This window comes from Amborella trichopoda, chromosome 6, assembly GCF_054954075.1.
Source record: "Amborella trichopoda isolate Santa Cruz 75 chromosome 6, AtrichopodaSantaCruz75HAP2 v2.0, whole genome shotgun sequence".
NCBI lineage: Eukaryota > Viridiplantae > Streptophyta > Magnoliopsida > Amborellales > Amborellaceae > Amborella > Amborella trichopoda.
In genome coordinates this window covers 4933894-4958987 of record NC_142341.1, presented here as the reverse complement: position 1 = coordinate 4958987, position 25094 = coordinate 4933894, and the positions used below count along the sequence as shown (strand labels likewise).

General features: G+C 37.6%; 1 protein-coding gene across 2 annotated transcripts; it reads right to left on the bottom strand.

The window, feature by feature from the left end:
• Positions 1-8595: 8595 nt before the first annotated feature.
• Positions 8596-24527, bottom strand: LOC18434410 (translocon-associated protein beta (TRAPB) family protein). Of its 2 annotated transcripts, none has more exons than XR_016058371.1 (5): positions 24233-24527; positions 10539-10637; positions 10026-10134; positions 9621-9836; positions 8596-9186 (listed from the first exon to the last, which is right to left on the bottom strand). XR_016058371.1 is itself a non-coding variant. In XM_011625121.3 (5 exons), the coding sequence occupies exons 1-5, from the start codon at positions 24415-24417 to the stop codon at positions 9067-9069; spliced, it is 585 nt and encodes a 194-aa protein (XP_011623423.1). In that variant the 5' UTR covers positions 24418-24527; the 3' UTR covers positions 8596-9066. The 2 variants fall into 2 exon arrangements, 1 of the variants encoding a protein (XP_011623423.1); XM_011625121.3 differs by having other exon boundaries at positions 9765-9836.
• Positions 24528-25094: the final 567 nt, after the last annotated feature.

The window sequence follows — 25094 nt, the reverse complement described above, 5'->3', positions numbered from 1 at the left end:
ATGAACAAATTTTAGAACAAAAACAAAAATTTGGAGGTCAATTTTGGGGTTTTTAGGGATTTTCTGGATTTTAGGGTTTATTGAATGAAAAATAAAATTGATATTTTTTTTGTGAGGATTGTTTTTAATGTTATATAATATATATATTTATAAAAATATGTTTTTTTGTGATAAATATGAGAATATATATATATATATATATATATATATATATATATATATATATATATATATATATATATATATATATATATATATATATTCAATAAAAAAAATTTGTATTCCAAGTATTCTATAAATTTTAGGGACATTTTTTATGAATGATTTGATTTTGTGGAGTCATTTTGATTCAAAAAACACTCGGTATTCTAAGTATTCTTTAAGTATCGGGCTACCTATTGGCTATACTTCATTATGCAATTGTGTTATAAAGGCTTAAGATTTTATATCTTTATGTATACTGCAATTAAGATTTTATATTTTTATGTATGCAGCAATGTTATGAAAAATGGATATATTTACAGACTCCACCAAGCATGTTGGCACAACTGCGGCATTACAGACTCCACCAAGCCTTACTCAGATTCTTCGTCTCGTAAATCTTGATAGTGAAACACAACAATATCATGATCCCCCTCGCCGCTCTCATTACTACTAGCATTGTTAGTTGGACTTTGTAACTTTGTTAATTGAATTAATGTCAAATTCTAAATTGTCTTGCATATCTTCATAGTATTCAAATATTAATTTATATAAAAAGTTGTTAGAAATTTTTTTGTAAGATAAATGTATGTAATATAATAGTATACACTTAATCTAAGTTTTTCTATTTTTTATTTATTTTTTAATTTTTTTGGACGTTTTTTACCCTTTTTTTTTATAAAAAACCTACTTGACCAGTTAAAACGGTTAACCGCCCGGGTTAGTCTGGTTCCTATTCAAACCGCCGGGGTTAACCGTTCCGGTTCGATTTTGCGAACATTACTATGAACACTTGAAAATCTTGAAAATTGATGGTCTAAAAAATATATTACAAGACGAACTATTTCCAAGACTTGAATTTTTTTTTTTTTTCATGTCCATACATTTTGAGGTTGAGACGATCAATTTATTTTTAGACATTGAAACGATCTTTTCTAATGAATTTTTGATATTTGTCTTAATTTGATTGTTTAGGGCCTTATCCTTATATAAACTTTTTTCATAAATTAATAAGGGTGCAGCTGGCATACAGATGCATCGGTAGTGTAGAGATAAGGTGCACCTTCAAATTTTATCACAAGGACCTCACAGGGACCAAATGCAGACCAAAAGACCATTATACTTATGTGCCTTGTTTTAGTCTTTTGGCATCTTTAAAGTTAAAGGTTCGAACTTTTTATGTCTCGGTTTCTATTATCAACAAACGCATTTAAAATTAAAATCTAAGCTTCTATTTTCACCTAGCGCATTAAAAAACCATTAATGATTTTTAAAAATGGATACGGACTCGTCATCCCACTTAATTACCCAAAACAAAAAAAATTCAAATTTCCTATTCTATTACTAACAAGCTCTCTCTCTCTCTAATGCATGACCACTAAGCTCCCTCTCTCTCTCTCTCTCTAATCCATGACGATTAAGGGGCCACTCTCTCAAACACACACAAAGCTTGGATGATGCTAGTGTAACATCTAACTCATAACCAGTAAGGCGAGTGTCTAAAGTCTAAACCTATTCGTCTCACCAATCAAGAAAGTTGGGGTTTGCATTGTTGATTGGGAGGACTCTGAAAATCACAGGTTTCAGAGAAAAGTATAGAGCCGTAGGCCATGTTCAGTGAGATCCATTCACGAGGCCACATCGAGTGCTACAAAAGTGTGGCTTTGGACACCCATGTGATGTGTCATCATCATCTACTGTACAAACTTCAGACCTTCGATTATGGCCTCGTGGCTGCTGAGTCATATGATGAAAAGGACCCGGTTTTTATGAGTCCCCCGACTCATACTATTTTCATGCGGATTCCATTGACCACCCTTTATTTGTAGGAAGCCATTAGCATGCGGTCGGCCTGCATATTGTACAAATGTAAGTTTGGCAATAAATATATGAGAAAATATATAAAAATTACGGGTTTGGTAATAAATATATGAGAAAGTATATAATAAGATGATTTATCTTTTCTACAAGGTGATCACAATTAATCCTTGACCAATGGATGCGAAATTAGGTGGCTACATTTATTTCATTCACCAAGCTCAAAGTTCAAAAGAGATTTTTTCGAACTTTGTAACGCATCCAAGCCATCGGATGGCTGTAAATAATTGTGTCCTCCCTATTCCAAAACTAAATGGTCTCATTGTATGCAATCCCTAAATATATTTTTAAATATATTTTGCTCCTAATTTTTAGAAGATATATAATCTTTAACATGAAAATCTTAAATATGAATTTTTTTTAAAAAACCAAAAATAATAATTATATTAAAAAAACATTTGGATCGTTAGTTATCATTGTTTTTAGATGGACCACCTATCTGCATCCATTTTTAAGATTGATGCTTTATACTTTTGGATGGCATAGTGCAAAATGCAGTCCAACCCGCAATTGTTTCATGTTATTATTTGTATCGATCTTGGATCCAAATTTGTAGTGATTCATGATTTACACTATGATGATCATGGATATAAAAAATAAAATATAATAATATAAAATTTTAAAGCATTTTTATTAGAATATTTTCTATCTATTAGAAAGGAATCTTTAGTTGTGGATGTTCATCTTAAAGATGGACGTTTGTGATTGTGCAAGCTAGGGTGTCTGCTGTATCACAAAACACTTTGTCTTATGAAAATGCATGACAAAATATTATGGACTTTTGGGGAGGACGTTAGTGAATATTATGCCTGATAATTTGAATCTCTATATATGATGTTACATTTATGGCCAATAATAACTGCAATAATATCCCAGCAAAATGAATTTATCATGACGATAAAATTCTCTCTAGGTATTAACATATATGTATGTGATTTTGAAAAGAAACATTTCATTTACTTAAAAATACCTATGCAAAAATCAAATTAATTCAAATTAGGAAGCAATTTGAGAGGACAAGATAATTGATATGTAAGTTACAGCTATTAAGTTCGATTATAAGTTTTGATAACTTAATTTTTACAAACATTAGACATTATTGTCAACTTTGCCGTTTGTTACTTTTTTTTAATCATATTTATGTTTTTTATTGTGTCTTGAACATATTTATTAATCATAATAAAAATTCCTTTTGTAATAAATAATGTCCTTAGGGTAAAATATTAAAGTCATGATAATTACCCACTAAAACCAAACTAAAAAGACAAATGGAATATGATCCGAATATCACCTACTATTGCTTGCGGATCAAATTAAGATCCCATCGACAGTAAAAGAACAAGTGTTAAAATTAATTGCGAATAGAAAAGGGAAAAAAGGTGCAGAGACAAAGGGATGTGGATGAGGTATGAAGGGGATACGAATGTCTCATAGATGAGATCGAGGACAAAGAAGCAGAGTTCAAGGCGCAAATGGAATGGGCCTCCAAGAGTTGAACTATAGACAAATAGAAATTCAAGAAATGTATGATAGAAGGGATGGTGCATCATCTAGCCGTCAGTCTCAACAACCCGTAGTGCCGATTATGGGAGAATGTGAGCCATCAATGCCTAGGTACACATCTAGTAGACTAAGACGTAATTTCTATAGTCGCCCAGTTTCTTATAGTTGGCCATCTACTACTCACCAACTTGAACTAGTAGATGTGCCACCACTGACCCGCGACCTCTAGACTTGACCCCCACAGGGCACAATACCATCAGAAAAAAATAAAATTTATGTTAGCAAGGAAATTAGTGGAAAGGGCGAGAAAGATGTTAGCATGTTTTGGTATGTTAAAACCTCGCCATTTAATTTTGCGAACACATACTACTACCCACAAATGGTATCTGTTATAGCTGATGCAGGACGGGTGTTAGAGCCTCAACTGCGAAGGAGCTTGCAGGACCATGTTGAGATGTTGTCCATGATGTAGGTAAGCATATTGCACAATTCAATGTTTGTTGGCTAGGAACATGAGTGACCATCATGACAAACGGTTAGAAGGACAAGGACCACATACATCCTATCAATTTTTTAATAAAGTCCCCTAAGCGTATTGTTTACCATTCTAACATTGACCTATCAAATAAAAAATAGATAGCAAGATTGCTATGCTTCACATGGACAAGATTGTAGATGAGGTTGGGGCTGAAAATGTGGTCAAAGTAGTGACTGACAATGCTACGAATTATAGAAAAGCAGGATTGTTGCTAATGGAGAGAAGACCCAATCTTTATTGGACTCCCTGTGCTACCCATTATATTAATTTGATGCTTAAGGACTAAGGAAGCTGAAGAGGGCTAAAAATCATATTTTGAAGTGTAAGTTGATTACAAGATTCATATACAATCATATGTACCTCCATGCTTTGATGATGGAGCATTGCATGCAAGAGATTGTCAGTGAGTCTACTACTAAGTTCCCCACATTATTCCTTACTATACAATCAATGTTGGGCAACAAGTCAGGATTGATGTCAATGATACGCTCTGACGCGTGGCAGGTGGATAGGGAAGCCATGAGTCAACGACGAAAGGAGGTTGAACAGATCCTTATCGACTAGAGGTTTTGGGTTCAATGCAACCATGTCGTTTATGTAACTGAACATTTAATATAAATGTTGAGGTTAGTTGACTCTGATGATAAGTCAGTAATATGGTTCCTGTTCAACACAATGAAACGCGTAAAGGAAGCCATAGTTTAGAATATAGTTTAAAATAACATATGAACTGATGTGATATTGGCGATTATTGATCATAGGTGGAGACACCAACTGCATCGTGATATCTATGCAACACACAATTTATGATTCATCCTTACAATTCATAATTCTTTATGAACTCAGAGTAAATTTGTTGTAATTAATAATATAATAAACCATGTGCAATGTTTTTTCTTAAGCCACAAAACTTATACTCCAATGCCATCTTAGATGATACAGATATTATAGAGGGGGTGAGAAATTGTATTTATAGGCTTAAGTCTGATCTTGATACTCAAATGGAGTGTATGACGCAGGTAAACTTTAAGCAAAAGGTGTCTATAATAAAAATTTTAATTCAAAATAGTGAACTGCATTTATATGTTGTATTAATTTCTCGTATACGCCTCCTATTATTTGTAGTTTATAATGTACATAAAAAAAAATGGGGAATTTGCAAACAACAATGCCAAAAAAGCAACTAAAAAATTGCACCTAGGTTAGTTATAACTTATAATAGTTTAATACAATACTATTTGTGCAATTTTTTAAATTAATTAATTTTCTATTGCCAAGTATTTCTATGTTTGTTTATGTCAACAAATGATAGACAATACACAAAATTCAAACAAAGTAATTACAAAATATTGCAGTAAGAGTACTAAGTCCAACATGTCGTTCCTCGGAGTGTAAGAGAAACTAGAGTACATTCTAGTGGATAATTACCCCTATGCGAAATAGGTTAAAGACTCAAATGCTGCATAACTTGGTGTATGTCCATTACAACTTAAAATTGATAGAGAGATAAATAATGAAGACTCCCATAGACTACATGCCCATCAACCTTGATTATATCTTCTGGAATTACCTCATCAACAGGTGGGTATCACAAAGGACCCCACTATTGGATCATGGTTTCCTTAGGGGGCAATTGTTGGTATGGATAATAATGTGGACATTGTAGCACCTAATGAAGGAGACATGACAGTGGACATGGACATTGATTATGACGAGTACACAAAGGACGAAGATGAGTAGCACAATGACGATGAGACATATGGGACTATGGAAAATGATTGGCAAGGTCTAGTTGTCAAGGAAGGTGAAGGGGCACAACATGATACGGTGCCCGATGTATAGGAAGAAGATCTATTGAGATTGGCTTGGGAGGAAGTCCAGCATCGAGGTGCAGCAACTACTCTGTAAGGGAGAGACGAAGCAGTAGCTGGCACCGTAACCTGATTATTTATAATGAGGACAATGTCGAAGCTGCTAAGGGCCATAATATAGAACAGGGTGGGAAAAACCACGAAGATTAAACGAGTCTAGGAGACTTTGGCCAAGGTAATAACGCAGAAAATGTTCTTGACTGGCGAGAGGGCACAACTGCGACACTACATACTTCATCAGGCCTTTACTTAGATCTTTTGCTCAGTGGACCCTGATATCGAGATACAACAATACCCTAACCCCCATCGCCACTCTCATTACTACTAGCTATTGTTAGACGGACTTTGTAACTCTCTCAATTGAATTAATTTCAAATTTTAAATTATCTTGCATATCTCCATAGTATTCACTTATTAATTTGTATAAAAATTTGTTTCAAATTTTTTTAAAGATAAATATAAGCAATAAGATAATATACACTTAATGTATGTTTTTCTACACTTTTTGATTTTCTTTTGGAGTTTGTAACCCATTTTTTTAAAAAAAAATTCTACCGAACCAAACTGGCCGAGTTAACCATCCAATTAGTCTGATTCCGGTTCCAACCGCTCCCAGCCCCATGTCCAATTAACTGTTCCGATTTGATTTTTCAGAGACTGTAACATCCCCATAAAAATGATTATTGACAAGTTGAAGACATGTTGCTAATGGGTTTTTCAAAATATAAACGAAAATAAGAATAATGGTTGACAAATATAAAATATATTACAAAAAAAAAATGCCCAATTTTGTTTAACTGGTCCGACTGGTTGGCCAATCAGATAGGAGAAAATCCATCAAATACAAGTTTTAGCCGATTTTCCACCAATCCTAATTTTTTTTTTAGACAAAACTAGCCAAGGCACCGGTTGGCTAACTAACCAAATCGACAAAATGGACTGATACGATCTCAATAACTATCAATAACTATGGTCAAAACAACCTTTTGTCTTTTTTTTCGGCTTGAGTTTGCAAGCATTTAGGGCCCTATTTGTGCCAAGTGCAAGACAAGTGGAACTAGAACCTCAAAGTTCAAACATGTTACAATAATTCCAGCAGTAATAGAATTAAGGGTAATTATTACAAACATACTTATGCTTTAACTTAATTGGAAAAAAAAAACCTTAACTTTCAAAAACCTAGTCTACACATTTTTTCTTTATTTTTCAGGTTTTTATTTTATTTTATTTATGAAAATAACTTTCACGGCAGTCGTTTTACCGTAATTTATATTAAGTTTTACGGTAATTAAAATACCGTAATAACTTGAAGTAGTATTACAATACTTTAAGTACCGTAATAAATAACATTTTCTTCATGGTATTTTTCTACCGTAATGTTTCCATTTTATACGGTACTTTAACTACCGTAATGTTTTACTCATTTTATATAGCACTTTTAATCCTACATATCCCTCTTTCTCTCAATTTTCCCCCTCTATCTCTCTCAATGCTCCCAACAAACCATCTCTATCCCTTTCAACTCTCCCGCTGGTCCTTATCTCTATTTTATTTACATCCGCCCCTAAGCTTTCTCTTTCTCTCCACACCACTTTTCTCTCCTCCCTCTCTTAAATCTCCCTCTCTCTCCCCCAAATCTCATCTCTCTCATTGATCAAGCGCTTAATTACGGTAGAAAGAATGCAGTAAATAAAACGCTATCTATTATGATACTTAAAATACAGTAATACTACTTCAAGTTATTACAGTATTTTAATTACCGTAATACTACTTCAAATTATTACGGTATTTTAATTATCATAAAACTTAATATGAATTATTGTAAAGCGACTACCATAAAAGTCATTTTCATCCAAAACAACCTAAAAATAAAGAAAAAAATGTGCAGACAAGGTTTCTTAAAGTTTGAAAGTTTTTCCCAATTAAGCTAAATTAGATGTCAAGTTGCGATAATTACCCTAGAAGTAAACGTGCTTGGTGGTCCATAATTGCCTCGTGACCCATCCAAGCGTACCCATTTTATGTGAATTTTTAGTCAATACCCCATTCAGTCCCAACCATGGCGTATAAAGTTGGCAATGGACCCCATCAGACCAAGAACTTGACGCATAGACCCGATCTCAGGTATGGGTCCAAAATTTGGACCCAAAAGGTCGGGTCCAGATTTAGCCGCACCCGACCCAAATAATCATAAATGTTACCAATATGTTTGCTTTTCAGGAATTCCCAGTTATTATATAAAATAGCAAGGAATGTACGTATTTAAAATACTGTAAATATCACCAATAATATGAGAATATGATGGTAGAAAAAAGGGCAAAAAAAAAAAAATATCACCAATAATATAAGAATATGATGGTAGAAAAAAGGGCAAAAAAAAAAAAAAAAAAAAAGTCCATAGTCATAGTCCACATATCTCACATAATCAGATGGGTGAAAATGGACCCGACTAGACCCGGGACCTGACGGGTAAAACCAACCTCAGGTCAGGGTATAGGTCCAAATTTTGGACTCAAAAAGGCCGGATCCAGGTCCAGGTCCAGGTCCAGCCATTGCCACCCCTAATGTAAGTACTCGAGGAAGCAAACCCAAGACTCCAGCTAGTAAGCGAATTGAATTATAGGCGTCATAAAGCTCCAGAGAAATAATAATCATATTACATAGGTTCATAAAAAACTTTTGAGGTTTACTGTGCTAGATATGGTGACAATAAAATATTACTTTCCAAGAATCCTACTGAAAAAGCAAAAAGAACATCAACCCCAAAATGAAGACAGCGTTTGAGGAAGTTTAGTTCATTAATTCTTAATATCTCAAGGGCATCCCTAACTACGAAACAGCCCAAAGCCAATAACAAAACTGTGCCCCTAAGTAGGCAACCTTTAGTCGGAAGTCTCATGTAATTTCTATAGAGATCATGATGTTGTTACCGGCATTCTCAGTTGACGAAAAGATTTGGCAATGGATAAGTTATATCTCTAAAAAGAAGACCTCCAAAATATGCACCCAAAAGGTACAAGTTCTTTGACTCCAAATTGAGCACCAGAGGAATACCGGGATACATCCTGACCTCGATCAACGCCTTTTCTTGCCTGATTTAGCTGCACTTGATTTGGAGGGGCTAGCAACCGTGTGTATGAAAAGCCCCACAAGTGAGAGTACAGTAAGTAGAGGCGCATACTTGGCAACCCATTTCTGTGAGTCAAAAAACAGCTGTAAGATTAAAAGAGGATTTAGGGGGCACAAAGTCAGGTCATACAAATAATTAAAAGTAACATTTTCTCAAAGTTAAAATCACCAGGTTTTGCCCAATATCAGAAACTTAATCCCTCAAGATACATCCATATCATAGTTCCCCTCTCTCTCTCTCTCTCTCTCTCTCTCTCTCTGTTTGTGTGTGTGTGTGCAGGCGGGTGGGGGTGTTTTAGAAACCCTAAAATATGGCAAACGCAGCCTGTCTAGTCATTTCTGGCTTCAGGACTGGTCTTTTGTAGTTTGACTTGGGATGTCATGTAGAAAACGTGGATTTTTAGCATCATAAACCGAAGGACTTTCAAGTTGGATCTGACATTTTTGTCCTGTTACAAAATAATGCTCTTGAATTCAAAAGGAAATGGTACAATTCATACCGTAGCCTGAAGCATTCCGTCGTCGTATTTCCAGACATTAAAATGTTATGGATCAACAGGGGTTTGCATAAAATTAATAGGCAAATTAGTAACAACCCTCAGTTTTTGGATATCATTAAGTAAAAAAGTTTAATGAAAACTCACCCATTCAAACTTCTTTTCTGGAGGACGGTCAGCAAGTAAATCCAAAGGCAGAATAGGGGTTGAATAAGCCTCCTAAAAGCATACACGAAACAACCTTCAATAGTGGCTTATGGCTTAGAGTTATGTGATGGTATGGTTAGACCATATATGAGTATTATAATATACAAATTGTGGATAATCCACACACAAGATGTGTGTGCTATACTTTGCCTCGATTAATATAAAGTTGTTTGGAAGATGTTACTGATGTTGCAAACGAACCTGCAATGCTGCTTTGGAAGGCACACGAAATCTGATGACTGCAGGTGCCCCATAGAAAACTTGTTTTATTTGGCATTCCAACACAAAAGAATGGGACACAGAAGAACCACTGCATAAGGCACATTAACCCAACATGAACGCCAAACAGAAAAGCACTCAATAGAATATAACTGTGGGTTAAAGATGAATGCACAGTGTGAGAAACAACTTCTAATGGCAGGATGAAACCTGGGGTCTGTGTGAGGGGTTGGTAAATTCATGTACCCTTGCTTCTGTCTAGGAAGCAACATGGGGTCTGAAACCATGATTAGGCCCCACCCACCCACCCACACACACACACAAACACAAACACATACAGAGAGAGAGAGAGAGAGAGAGAGAGAGAGAAAGAGAGAGAAGTGAAGGGGGGTCTTTTTGGTTGGGGGGGGGGGGGGAGGGAGGGATGGAGAGAATGCAATATGCAAAAACGTAACTAGAAATGGTGAAGGAAATAAAGCTGAAGGGACAACTTACGCATCAAGCCTTTCCCATGACTTGGAGGTGCTGCCAGTTATGATATTGAACAACTCAGGAGTCCAACTATCATCAGTCAGGCTCACATCATATGCAGTCCTGAAAAAATTCAGAACATAATTCTCTATTTCAGAAACCATTTCAGCAAATTTTATTTCTACATCTTTCAAGATCTGGGACATCCAAAATTGTGGGTAAAATGCAACAAATAAGTGAGGCATAAAAATCTTTCAGTAATAAATTTAAGACTGTTGGAAAAACTAAGATGTACTCACACACAAGAACAAAAATCTGCGATTAGAAAAAAAACATCATACAGGAATTGTTTAAACCTCCTGTCAAATTCTAAAAAATCATATGCTGGAATGGCAAGCTTATCAAATAATGTATTACATTTCAACAAGAAAGGAATCACTTTATTTTATTCTAATTTGTTCTATTTTATTTACAACTGAAGTGTTGGGTACATATCCCATCACCAAACTGGCTAGATTTCTATAGGATAACAACATCCTGAAGCAAAACAGGCAGTCCAGTAGCTTAGGCTTCTGAATTATTCTAGAAACTTTTCTAAACACACAAGGCACAGTTTTTTTTTTCTGACATGTCAATGGGTATAATAGATAGGAATGGACCCTGCAACTTCACATTGTGGCTCCGCCACCTTGACCATCCAGGCCTCAGGCCCGTACCGCTGAACAGATCATGAATCTCTTTCATGCTTTATTCACTCACATGTCACCACTGTGTTTCACCATATCAAATAGCGGCCCCAATCATTTGATTAGCCCAATAATAGCTTCTATAAAAGGACTTTATAATTTAATAGAATTTCCTAAAGTGAAATGATGGCATTTGGTTAGTTTGAGAATTGAGAGTACACATTAGAGATAAATTTTCCATGTGGGAGATGGGATTTGCACAATCGTGTAGTTGCATTTTGAAGAAATCTGACAATGGGAAATATCTTTAGGCCCACTGAGTTTTGTATATAACCTGTGGGTTTGTGATGAGTTTAGACGGACTAGTCCTTGGTTACAGTCACAAATTGTGCGTTGGGGGTTTTTTTCCGATTGTAGGTATAAAAGAAGGCCATTAATAAGATTTTAAACGAGCCTCAAGGCTTCTCCCTGTTCTTACGTGTGGCTACTGTACTTTAATCTCTTTATAAAAACATTTCCACCTTTTCCCTTGGGGGTGCCTATGCAACCCACTGCCTGTCAGCTGTTCCCTTATTTTCTTAGGGGGCGTGCCTTTGCATGCCACAAGTTGTCAGTTGTTGGCCTTGACTTTCTTATTTGGATAACTAGTTCTTGGAAGAATGTGCAGACGAAAATGCATACACATCTTTCAGATACAAAAGAACCAAGTTTCACTAAAATTTTAAGAAATGCATGCCCTTGCAGACCCCTGGCAAAGAGTTACAGTGAAGGAGAAGACTAAAGGAACTTGGGTCCCCTAAATTCCTCCTTCCAAGCAAACAGCCCACAAAAGGACAAACTTTAATTATTTAATTGATGCTAGAATGGTAATTTAAGATGATTTATAATCATAATGATGCATAATTTCCTTTTTTAACTACAGCTCTTTGTTTATGAATGATAATAAATCTTGGTAGATCTACACTATAAGCCTTTATTTATCAATAGTGCTACATGCTGCTGCATATCACATACTTTAAAAAAGTTCCAAAGAATATTAACATGTAGGAATAACAAGGATTTGGGAGCAAGGTTAGTTTCTACTTTCCCATATGCACGTTTTGTCTACCCAAGGATATGGAGAAATATTCATCGAGCTTTAACAAATTCCAAGACCTGCAATATCTATGGTAAGTCTCACAATATACTTGCAAGATCACATCAAGTGAAGACCCTTCCTCTAGGAGAGGACCCAGTCAAGAGAGGACATGCTTCCACCTCATTTGAATTCCATGCACCCATCAAGCCAGGTCCCTATAGGCTATATAAGCAATCTCCAGCAACTCAAATGAGATAACCAGCCAGCCCTAACAAACCAGGCTTGAAAAGAAGCAACAATCAATGATCATTTCAAGGATCCTTTTGTAGCTTACTTCGAGTCATCAAAGGTCCATTATGTGAAAGCTTATCGCGTACTAGTGCTTTAAAAAACAGATTGATGTGTGGACAATCTATTATGTGAAAGCTTATTGTATACTAGTGTTTGAAAAAGGGATCAGTGGAGTGGGATCATCCACCCACCGATCGTGTGCCAGATCGCTGAATCAGATCCACACGAATCAACAACCTGAAAAAATATTAATAAAATAGATCGGTGCAAAACAACAAGCTGGAAAATATTTTTTTAAAAAAAATAAAAAATTATGGGTTGTGTTTACCAAGATACCTAGGAAAATACTAGAAAAGCAAAAAGAAAAAAAAGAAAGAAACATAAAAGAGGGTTTTTAGGGTGCGGTAGAGGCCAGTACCGATTCCTTCCCGCACCGATTCGGTTGGGGCCGATTATAGGTCCGGATTGGGCAATTCTCGATCTGGACTGCAATTTTTCAAACACTGCTGTATACCATTGTTACATTGTATCGATTTTGGTGCCAAAGCCTTCATCACGCCCAAACTTCTCCCCAAACAAGCACACAGTAGATCATCAATCACTGCTTGTTTCCCAAGCACTATCTCAGGTACCTATGTTGCTGATGATCATGTTATTCTACTCTCTCCAAAGCACCAGAAGGCTGCTAAGAAAAGGACCTACTGGTCATCCCCTTACGAGAGAAACACCAACCTTAACAGGACCAGTTGTAACAATGGTACATTGAGGTACCAAAGGAGGTGAAGGGGGTGCCTTATTAGTTCCTCCAAGAAAAAGCTTCGAGTTCCTAGGTCTAAAAACAAAAATTTATAAACCAATATAAAGTGCACTCTTTACATGTATATTATGATTATACATGCAAAATAAGATTCCTCAGGTATAGTTTTGAAACATGCATGGACAATACAAGCCACTGAATGACATAAAGTGATGGTCTGATAAAGTGTACTACAAGAAATTAGAATCCTAAAAATCCTGCAGTGACTCTATCCTTGGAAGAGAACAACTGAATGGAGGATTTTTATGATTCTCAGATCCTAACATAAACTGGGAAGGTGACGTAGGTTCTACATCTCTTCAATATGTGCCTTCCAAGCACCGGTAAAGTCTTGGGGAACATCAAAAACAAATAACACTTCGATTTGAACAACTTTCCCAGGCTTATGTTTTCTTTTGGGTACATGACACTTCATGGCCTGGCATAACTCCAAGGTCCTAAATTGATCGGAATTCCAAAGCCACATCTTTAAGCGGTGTCTCAGAAACAACTTTTGGTAACTCTGATAGGACCCAAGAGATGTCAAATGGGTCACATAATATGATCATATTACCAAGAAAATTGGCAAGGAATAAGAAAGTCATTAACCAACTCCTCATCTTCATGGTCTATGATGCATACATTTGGTAGAGAGGCCTCACAGTCGGAAGACAATTGACAGTTAAAATCTTGCATAAAATAGCTGGCTAAGACTACAAAGTTGAACCAGACGTCCCAAGACCAATTGACCAAGGAAGCCATTACATCACCCGCATGGAACTGCAAATAGAAAGGACTTAACCAGACTCAACCCAAAACCATCCTTTGATCTTGACAAATGGAATATAGACCTCCTAACCGTATCCAACACGAGACACACTACTTGGCCTCAACATTCATCAAATTCCTACCAAACAAGAAAATACAAAAATGAAATACCCATCCCCCACTCATTCGAAGAACTGTAGGATCCTCGACTTCAGATTACAAACCAAGCTCAGAAGGCCATATAAACAACAACAGAAGGGTATTTTTTGCACCAGACAACCTAGAACCTATCCTGACTATCATTCCCAATCCATATCATCATCCCCCATCCTAAATCAAAAGAATGCGAGGCTAATGTAAAATATAGGACCGTATCACTTAGCGCTAAGACAAGGTTGAAATCCCCAATAATTTTTTTTGCTACTTCAAACAAATTAACCCTTCTAAAAACACTTGTTTCAAAAAAAATATATAGGGGAGAATGGAGTCCCCAATCAAGAGACCTCTACTTTCTCCTCAAGGAAATGCCCCTTGATAAGTTTATTTAAGCAAAGGGGTACATGACATAGACTCCCCACAAAACTTTCCTCGATGATGCTGACTAATCCTGAGAGTTAACGCATCTCTACACAGATCCATCTAAGAAGTTTAAGCGTTTGGCCTTGGATTTCCAATGGAAATAATACCAATAATTGAACTTTAAAAATCTTTTTGACAGTTATACATACAAATGCCAAGGTCTAATCTCATGAATAGAGTTGCAGGCTACCAGCTTCCGCACAAACCAGGTCCTCTACTCTAATTCCAAGGAACCCTTTGGAGCCTAGGGCCATATCACAATCTTTGATGCATTCCTTCAATTTGTAGCAGACCAGAATGGCATCCCTAGAAAATCCAATTTATCTCTTCCCCTTCCAAATCCCCCGAAAATGGTCAATGGAACACCTTTTAAAGGAGACAAGCTCTTTCAACCAACCATCAACTGGCACCCATGAAACATGAGAACCTTTCCCAATAGAGGCATCAGGTAATAGACCTCAATTTTCTATAGAAGAATTATTAACATCCATGGGGACAATGTAAAAGGAGATGGTTCATAGCCTACCTGGTCATGCACAACAACCTTCTCTTCAGAGATGGCCAGTAATGAGAATTTAAATGGTAGCTTATTGTCAGATCCCTTTCTTAGCGTCACGCATGCGGGTGACACCAAGCATGCAGAACTGCCCTCAAAGATGAAAATGTAGGAAATACTTGCAAGTCCTTTACACACTGGTGCTACTTTCGGTGATTTAGCTATCTGCTATCTCCCTAGGCAGACCAGAACTTTAAACCGAGAAACCCATATGCGGCAAAAAAAATGTCACACACCTGGGCTACGCAAGGTCATAGGCAAGATATTGTAGAAGGATGGCTAAGATGATGAGACTTGGTGGACCACCGAGACCAATTTGCTGAGGCTTAGATGTCAACCCATGGGCAGCATGACCTAATAGGACAATAGGCATGACCCATGTGCAAGAGGCGTGGCCGACATTCATCAAGGTTGGGCAGGTGTTTTGACCAATCATAGTCAAGTGTCGGATTTGAATTTGAATTGCATAACTCTCTTGGGCATGGACCTTTGCATGGCGATAGGCCATCTGATGGAGGGTTAGTACGCATGTAATGGGATTGCTTGGCCATTAACAGCAGTGTAATGAACATGCATGCTTGGGCCAGTAATAACCCATGGAGTGGGTTGACCACAGTAGTACGCCCTGTGCCTGGCCCGCATGTCGTGCTCTAATACGCCTTGATGGGCAGGCCATTGCCGTGGGTTCATAATTACCACACTAGGTAGCATGCAGTAACGACAGTATAGGCCCTAGTGGCCATGTAAATGATGGGTGACTGTGGGGGTATGGATTTGTACTAACCCCAAATTATCAACCCCATGCCTATAATCTTGGGCATATGTGGCTGTGCACAAGCACGTGCATAGAGCCAATAAGAAGGGGGGTTGATGCCCTTATCTATACTTAGTGCATGCTTTGTGTGATTGCCTCACACCATTCCTCATGTGTGTGAAGAGCTGGCCTTGACTTAGTCTGGGGTCCACTTTGGCTCCATGCAGCTGGATGGGTTGGAGTGAAAAACTAGCCCCGTGACAATCGGTATTAGAGCATGGTTCATTGACCATGATGGTGGTGTCCTAATGAAATTTGAGATCATCCACCTTAATGAGTAGTTGGAACAAGTCCTGACCCAAGGGGTCCAAGATGAGGGTTAGGGCAGAGCATCATCCTTTTTGAGGCTCGGATTGGAGATGAAGGCCAACATGGAGAAGTGAAATGGCGCTTGTGAGGCCCTTATGGGCGGGCTCGTAGATGGCCTCAAAACCTTCACATACAACTTCAAGGTAAGTCTTGCAGCTTTATAAGAAGACATGGCCCAAATCAAGAAGGCCTTGTGTAACACCATGAGTGCCCTGGGCCTTGGGCTCTATGAGGGTGCCAGAGCCCAATATATTTGCAGATGTGCGAGATTCAGAGGTGTTGGGGAACTTCCTGTGAGACATAGAACATTGTTATGAGGCTACTCATGCCCGTAAGGAAGATCGAGCTTCGGAGATGCCAAATTCTAGTAGAGGATGAGCATCAAGGACCCCCTCAAAGCCCAACATGAGCACTTGAGAGGCCTTGAAACAAGACATTGAGCATCAATTTTTGCCATGTAATGTGTCTTAGGTGGGAAAATGCTATAATGATGATGAATGAATAAATGTGTCTTAGGTGGCTCATGAGGCATTGCAAAAGCTTTGCTAGACAAACTTCGTAAGAGAGTGTGTGAAGAAGGTTGCATCACTAAATATTCAAACCATCACCTTGTAGGATTGGTGGTTCAACTTTGTGTCTAGGCTATAAGGTTGGACCCATGCCCACGTCGTGAAGGCAAGGTGTACAAGACTTGCCTATTGCTATGGTGGCAACTGAGGGCCTAGAAGACTACAATCCTCGCGGCGTGTTGGAGTCGACCGTGAATCAAGGATATGGGTTCGAGGTCCAAAGATGAGAGAGCGTGACATTGTATCGAGGCTAGATTTGAAAAGTTGGCGGCCAAAGAGAGAGAGGTGCCTGGAAAGCCTTCTCGGGCTGTTTCACTTGCAAGGGTGACTATCGAGTGAGGAATGCCCACAAAGGCAGCTCCTCAATGCAGTTCAAGTAGTGTTAATTGAGAAGAGGAGGCCCTTGCATGCACCTTGCAGCTATTGAATGCACTGTAGCTGGAATAGACCAGTGTGCAGGCTTAGAAGGAACCTAACCCAAAGACAGCTGAAGCAATTGAGTCAAAGGAATCACGTGATGACGACTCTGGTGGGATCATCATGAGACGGCCAGTAGTGGCAAGGGTGGCCACGTGGACACGGTCGCCCTGCTCCATGACAAATGAGGCACCCTCAACCAATGAGGGGAGTGATGCGAGGAAGCATCCACCTTAGTCCAAATGGGGCAAAGAAAATGAGACATGGCAACCAGCACGAGTACTGCAGATACTACTCAACCTGTGGTAAGTCTGGAGTTACGCCTTCCCCTTAAGCATCACAAGAGACGGCATGGGTTATGGTGGCACCTGCAGAGTTGACCACACACTCAGATGGGTACATCGTGGCAGCAAAGGACCTAACTATGTGTACAAAAGAGATGGTGGCAGCAGTGGACTTTACCAAGGGAATGTGGAAAAGACAGACTTAGCAGGAGGCTTTGCCTAATAATGTGCAAAACTTTCCGTACCAGGGTTTATGAGGACCCCAATGCAGGACAAGCATCTGACAAGGCCGTCAAATTTAAGGCAAGGGAAGCTTAACTCCTTTTTAATATTATGCATGTGGGCAAATGAGGTGTGTGGATCTCCCATTAGCGACACACGAAAGTAGAAATGACCAGCAAGTCTTGAACTTGTGCAATTGCGGGAGATTTAGCTACCTCTCCTGGTGGGCCAATTTGTCAAACTGACGAACCTATATGAGGGAGTACCTCTAGCCTTGACCCCTTATCGACTTTTACTGGGTGGCGATGCCTGTGCCATGCTGGGTACAAATGCGCATGCATGTGGTTAGCTACAAATATGCTTGGTGTGAGGCTTTGGACAAGATGGTGTAGACTAGCTAAGATGGTGGGACTTGGTGGACTAGTGAGAACAGGTTGAGGCTTGAATGGTCAACACATGGGGAGCACATGGCATGGACATGACCCATGTGCAAGACGCTGGGTAGGTGTCTTCACCAATAATGATAGTGTTGGATTCAGATTTGAAATTGATAATTGTGTAATTGCTCCAACCATGGGTAATAGCCAAAACATGTGAGAGATGGTGAATGCACATGTAATTGGTCTGTGTGGACATTGATTGTCATGTAATGACATACGTGTTTGAATTGGGATGCATGGACGTTAATGATCAATGGAATGGATACCACACCATTAAAACTCCTGCCCCATTCCCACTAATAAGCCTTGATAGGCAGCCCATTAATGATATGTGTGGGCTTGCAATTGCCAAACTAGGCAGTGGGCGGTAATGGTGGTGATGGCCCCATAATTGATGGGTGAGTGCGAGGGAGTATACTCGGGGCTATATAAACCCCTTGCCGAGAGCCTTGAGGGACATATGTTGTTGTACTTGAGCATGTGTATGGAGCTAATAAGAGTGCTCTATAGCCCTTGTATATATCTTCTGTGCGCTTTGTGTATTTTTTATTACCATTCCTCTTGTGTCCTTGCCTTAGTCTAAGCTAACTTGGCTTAGTGAACATAGGTTGTCTAAGTGAAAATTTAGCCTCGTGTCACTACCATCCAAAAAGAGGATAGAGGGTAGAGCTCCAATGACGCATACAAGACATCACGAAGCAATCCAAGTTATGCAATTAGAATAATCACTTTTTACGTAGACTAATCACTTTTTACGACCTTTACAATAAATAATTTGCTCAAGGTGACTAAAAACACTAGCTACTTCTCTATTGCTGAATCCCTTGAGTTCATTCTAAAGCTAGTACCACGCTCCTGCAATCCCTATCCTCTCCAAGCTAAATTAACCAAATTGTGGTAAATGGAAGTTAGGTGTCTCCACCATGAGCCACACATTCGACCAAAATTTACCCTCCTGACTTCAACAAATTTAAATGTTTCCCAATCTTAAACACCGATACACTATAGGGAATATTCAAACAATACCCCTGACATAAGATATGCCTACTCAGATCTCTATATCCCCACTTGTTTTTCTCATGACCGCACTAACCGTCTACAACTCAAGCCAAAAGGCCTCAAGATCTTCTGTAAAAAGCCAATTTCATTTGCCTAAAAAGGTATTGACTATTGTACTCGAGCATTTGATCTCCAAGCCATGCTTAATTTAAAGACTTCAAAGAAAAAATCCATGCTAAATCTTAGGCTTGCAAATATCCTTGAATTTGATGAGACTTGTAGTTCTCACTTCTCAATTCCTCCCTTCAAAAAGTTCCTCAACATTCGTCTTAATTTCCTACCAGCCTCCTTTGAAATCTAGAGTAGGAACATATAACAGATTCGACAAAAAAGTTGAAAAGAGTGGCCTTAATGAGCGTATCTCTCCAACTTGGGAAAATGAGTCACATGTTGTTATGCGGTGCTAATCAATGTTCAAACCAGTGTTTAACAAACTGCCAATCCGGATCTGGGGAATCTGTGTAGACTGACCCAATTCCCTGTCAGTACCGGGAATCAGTCCGATTCCCTTGGTATCAACCAATTCCATCAGAGAACCGAGCAATTTTGTTAGGGAACTAGGCAATATAGATCGGCTAGATCTCCCAGTTCCCACATGTTACATTTTTTATTTTTTTTTGTCTTTAAATTTTTTTTTTTTTTGGGACCGATTATCACACACCAACGAATCACTCCAATTCACGCAACCCAGATCAATGATTCACTAATCCAGACTAGATTTCGATATGGCTAGTTCATCTAGCTGATACAGGTTTGAAAACACTGCTTCAAACTATTAGAGATGTTCTCTAGTCTTAATATGCTATTGAAAAGATCATGCATCAGTCAACACACCATCACGTTCAAACGTTTCAGCCATTGTTGAATTAAATGCAACTTGCGAAAATAAAGTATGGTGTACATCTGGTACTTGCATCTTAGTATCAATCAATAAGGTTTAGCCATGATGACAAACACATCACAGGTACTAGAGTAGCAACTGGGTTCAAGTTTCTCTAATTAACAAAAGAAAATTAAAAACTTAATCGCATGTGATCCACTCCAAAACTGACATAAAATCCATGAAAATGTGAATAGATAAATTAATTAAATTAAATTAACCTCCCAAAATCCAAGATATAACCATGTTGAGTACCTCATTTCCAATGGAGATTCTCCCCCAATATTCCAAGTAAAATTCGAGAAAGGAGGACTACTTTTATGGCTTTAAAATTCATGAGCTAATTAAATCCAAAATCAGGAAACACATGCTTCTATCCCCTCCAAACATTCCATAAATTACTAATATAAGGAAGCAAGGTAGCATCACATCATATACTCAGTTACTTCAAACCAATGGTTTAAAAAACGGATCGGTGACCCGGATCGGGCACCTCAAAAACCGTTCCGGATCGACGAATCGGCGATCCGGATCGGGAATCGGCTGAATCGGTCGGATTAAAGCTTCAAAAAAATCCGAAAAAATTATTAAAATTCATTATAAATGTTGTTTTTTAGGAATCCAATAAAAAATGAGGGTACTACATTATTAACTTTCATTTTGTTAATCAATTTGTGAATATTGAGATGTTCTTTACCTGTATAAATTTATTTTAACTATTAAATTTGAATCACATAAAAGAAAAATCAGAGAATTATCATGGATAAAATATATAATTATATATGGACTATTATAAAGAGTAGACTAATCAATGAAAGAATGGCCATTAAAATCTTGTTTTGGCGAAAAACCCTAACCCGCTAAAAAAACCCAAACTATTACAACCTAATTAACTATAATCCAAAATTATTACAACCTCACTAATTATAATATTATATACTAAAATTATAATTATTAGTTTACATTTTATAATTATTTTATTAGACAAATAATAACAAATTAAAAATATTTTATAATATTATCTAATTTAAAATGTATTATTGACAACTGTAAGAAAAATAGTACATTACATGATTTATAATGTAAAAATTCATAAATAAAATAAAAGAGTTGGTTATCAATGTAAAAATTAATAAAATGCGTACAAATTTTAGAAATAACACTTCAATTTTTCAAAAATTTATTTTTTTAGGTTTCTATAATAAATTTAGTAAAGGAGATTGTTAGTAGAAAGATGGAGATTTCAAATAGAATAAACTTTTTATTTTTATTTTTTTTATACCTTTCATATTATTTACAAAAATAATTATACCACACTATATACAACAAAAATTAACGGTTATATAAAAAATTAATTTTTTTCTTTTTCACTTTTTTATGCCTTTTATATTATTTACAAAAATATTTATATTTATACCAACCACTATATACACAACAAAAATATTTATACTTATACCAACCACTATATATACAACAAAAATGCAATACATGCCCAAGGGGATTCGAAAACAACAAAAATATTTATACCAACCACTATATACACAACAAAAATGCAACACATGCCCAAGGGGATTCAAATGCAACACATGCCCAAGGGGGTGCCCAAGGGGATTCGACCTTGGGACCTCAAGTAAAAAGTTCAAAATCATAATCATCAAGCCATCTAACTACATGTGATTATAAACTGCTGATTAATAGACTATACTTACATTTCGTTTTCATTTAATGATATTTGGGAATTATCCCACATCGAAAGATGGGTATTCAAATTTGGTATATAAATACCTATGCAATATGAATTATAAAATGTGTACAAAAATATTAGGGCAACCTCGCACGTGCGCTCGAACACACGTGTGCACGTGTGAGTGTGCGTGGCGCATGCTCGCATGTGCGCTTGGACACACGTGTGCGTGTGTGAGTGTGCGTGGGGGCACGCTCGCACGTGCGCTTGGACACACGTGTGCACGTGTGAGTGTGAGTGGGGGCACGCTCGCACGTGCGCTCGGACACACGTGTGCACGTGTGAGTGTGCGTGGGGGCACGCTCAGACGTGCGCTCGGACATACGTGTGCGCGTGTGAGTGCGCACTCGGACATACGTGTGCACGTGCGTGTCGTGTGTTACGTGTGTGAACCGGGCTGAACCGGATGGGGAACCGACGGTTCCACTCTAGAACCGGGCTGAACCGGATGGGAACCGGTGGTTCCACTCTAGAACCGGTCTGAACCGGATGGGAACCGACGGTTCCACTCTAGGACCGGGCAGTTCCCGGTTTTCGGTTGGAACCGGAACGGGCCCTCGTATTTCTGAGTCGAACCGGGCGAGTCCGGTTCGACTCGCCGTGTTTTAAAACACTGCTTCAAACTGAAGATCTACAAATTAAATACCTAATCTTAAAGTTTTACCAAACCCAAGATCCAATAAATAATGCAAACTTACTCTACACTGCAGGTCAAATAAAACTTAAAACAATAACAATAGAAATGACAAGAAGTGACACAGGTTATTAGAACATCCAGCAGAGAAACTTGCTGAAAGTCACATTTTCGAGCAATTGAAAATATTCGTGACAAAACATTTTGAACATCAAATTTGACCAAGCGAAAGTCCCAGAAATCAGAGTTATGAGACTCGGTGGAGTCCGCTCGGACTCGGTCGAGTTACTTCGACTAGCCCCCTTGGCAAGCCAAGTTACCCCAAGTTACTGGGTCCAACTCGGGGTATACTAGAAAAATAGGAAAAAAAATCTAGGGATTGATGTATAAATTTTTTTATATGTTTTGGATGTTATTGGCAAAGATTGGGGAGTTTTTTTTTGCCATATGACCTAATTTTTATTTTCTTTTTCCTTTTTGGATTTTTCTGAAATATTCCCAACTATAATCAATTTATCTTAAGGAAAAGTATATAGTGAGACCACTTATCTTTCGTACTAGGTGGTCACAATTAAGCTTGACCACTGGATCGTTTTATTTTTTCCATTGACCAAGCTCAAACTTCAAAAGAAATTTTCTCAAACTTTGTGACACACCCAAGCTATCAGATTTCAAATAAGATGATTGTAAGTAATTGTGACCTCCTTGTATCAAGGTAAATGGTCTTATTGTATACAATCTCCTTGTTTTAAATCCACAACGTATATACTTTTTTAAGCTAATTTGGACTTCATAGGTTGTTTTTTGTTTTATTTCACTTTTACCAATTTTATTTTATTTCTTTTTGTTTTTTTTTTCTATTAAGATTTTCGAGGGCTTTTGGCCCTGTACAGTACTGGGGCGAGGCGGAGTCTACTCGGATTCGAGTAACTTGCCTTGGGCCAGGCTGAGTACCTCCCGAGGCGAGTCTCTAAACACTGGCAGAAATAAAAAAATTCAAATATGACATAGAAACAAAACATTATAACCTCAATAAAGGGAAAAAGTATTGGTAAATAGCAAGAAATGGTACAAATAAAACCTTTAAAAAAAAATCATAAATCAACCTCAAGTTGACTCCCAGAAAAGCTTCAAATCAAATGAAAATGGCAAGTCCTATGAGAACCTAAAAATTTCAGAAGAGACTCCAGTTAGATAAGTTCGGAAGCAAAACACCAAATTAGGTCAGTGTGAGTACCTAATTAAAAAAAAAGGAATAGTAACTGAAGAATCATTAACTGTAAAATACACAAAATCTCCATAATTAGGTTAGATTAAAACCCAGTAAATCAATAACTACAAACTTATAGAGAAACATCAAACTAGCTCCGATTGGCCGGAAAAATGAAAAATTTAGCCATAAAATGATACAAGATAATTTAAAAAAAGAGCATCAAACTTTGCCAGAGTCACATCACGAATCAAAAAACCGAATGAAACCACCCAATTCTAGCATATTAAGACCAGAAAACAGGCCAATAACCCAATCGCTAAAAAGCCAGAAACTTCCAGAATCATGCATAAATGAAACATCAAAGATCAAATTCACTCACGCTGTTCCTCGATTGTAAAGATCTACGGACACAGCGAGCCTCTCAACCCCCGGAGCAAACCTGGAAACAGATACCTTCTTGTGAGCCACGATAAATGGAGAATCAACAGATGCTGCTGATGCGGCTGAAAAGAGAGCCATGGCCAAGAAAATTGCAGAAAAAATCGCCATTTTCGAGATCTCCATTTCTTTGCTGGTTCCTCTAGAGCTTGAGACTGTTTAGAGGAATAAATTAGGGTTAGAGAAATGCAAAAAATTTACTCCCTGGGAGTTGAAACCAGTCGATACGTCAGATTGCGTGGATTGTACATGGAAAATTGCTAAAATACTCCAGAGAATAATCTGATCCATGTGATCGCATAAAACATGTGATCAAGAGGGGCATCACAGTAGGATTATTGGCTTGGACAGTGATAAAGAGGGTGAGACCACCAAACATGAATATATGCAATTGGGTGGCCTATTATCTCCATGACCGTCCAAATCATTGTTTGCACGGCTGTGATCTTTATGACCAGAAAATTTGACGTGGTCGTATGGGTCATGGCGTACTTTCTCTTGCATAGATGAGGTAATTGAGATATTGGTGCCGTTTGTTCAAGTTGCTACTTATATAAAGTTGTGATACTTTGCACCGTACATTTTTTTTTTGGCTCTAAACACTCAAATTAGAGCCTACTTTCCAATAGCATCTAGAAATGTGGTTTCAATTTTGAAAATTTTTGTGATAGCTCTAAAATATATTTTTATTTTTATTTATAAAGCTTAAAGCTTAAAAAATAGTTTATATCGACATATCTATGAAAATTTGAAAATCTTGAAAATTGACAGTCAAAAAATGCGTTGTAAAATACACTATTTTC

Excerpts from the sequence above, each read along its gene's own strand:
- LOC18434410 (XM_011625121.3), bottom strand. The coding sequence starts at position 24,417 with ATGGAGATCTCGAAAATGGCGATTTTTTCTGCAATTTTCTTGGCCATG. Across the intron at positions 10,638-24,232 it reads CTTTACAATCGAGGAACAGC|GACTGCATATGATGTGAGCC; the intron begins GTGAGTGAATTT and ends GAATTTTTTCAG. Across the intron at positions 9,837-10,025 it reads CTTCCAAAGCAGCATTGCAG|GAGGCTTATTCAACCCCTAT; the intron begins GTTCGTTTGCAA and ends GTATGCTTTTAG.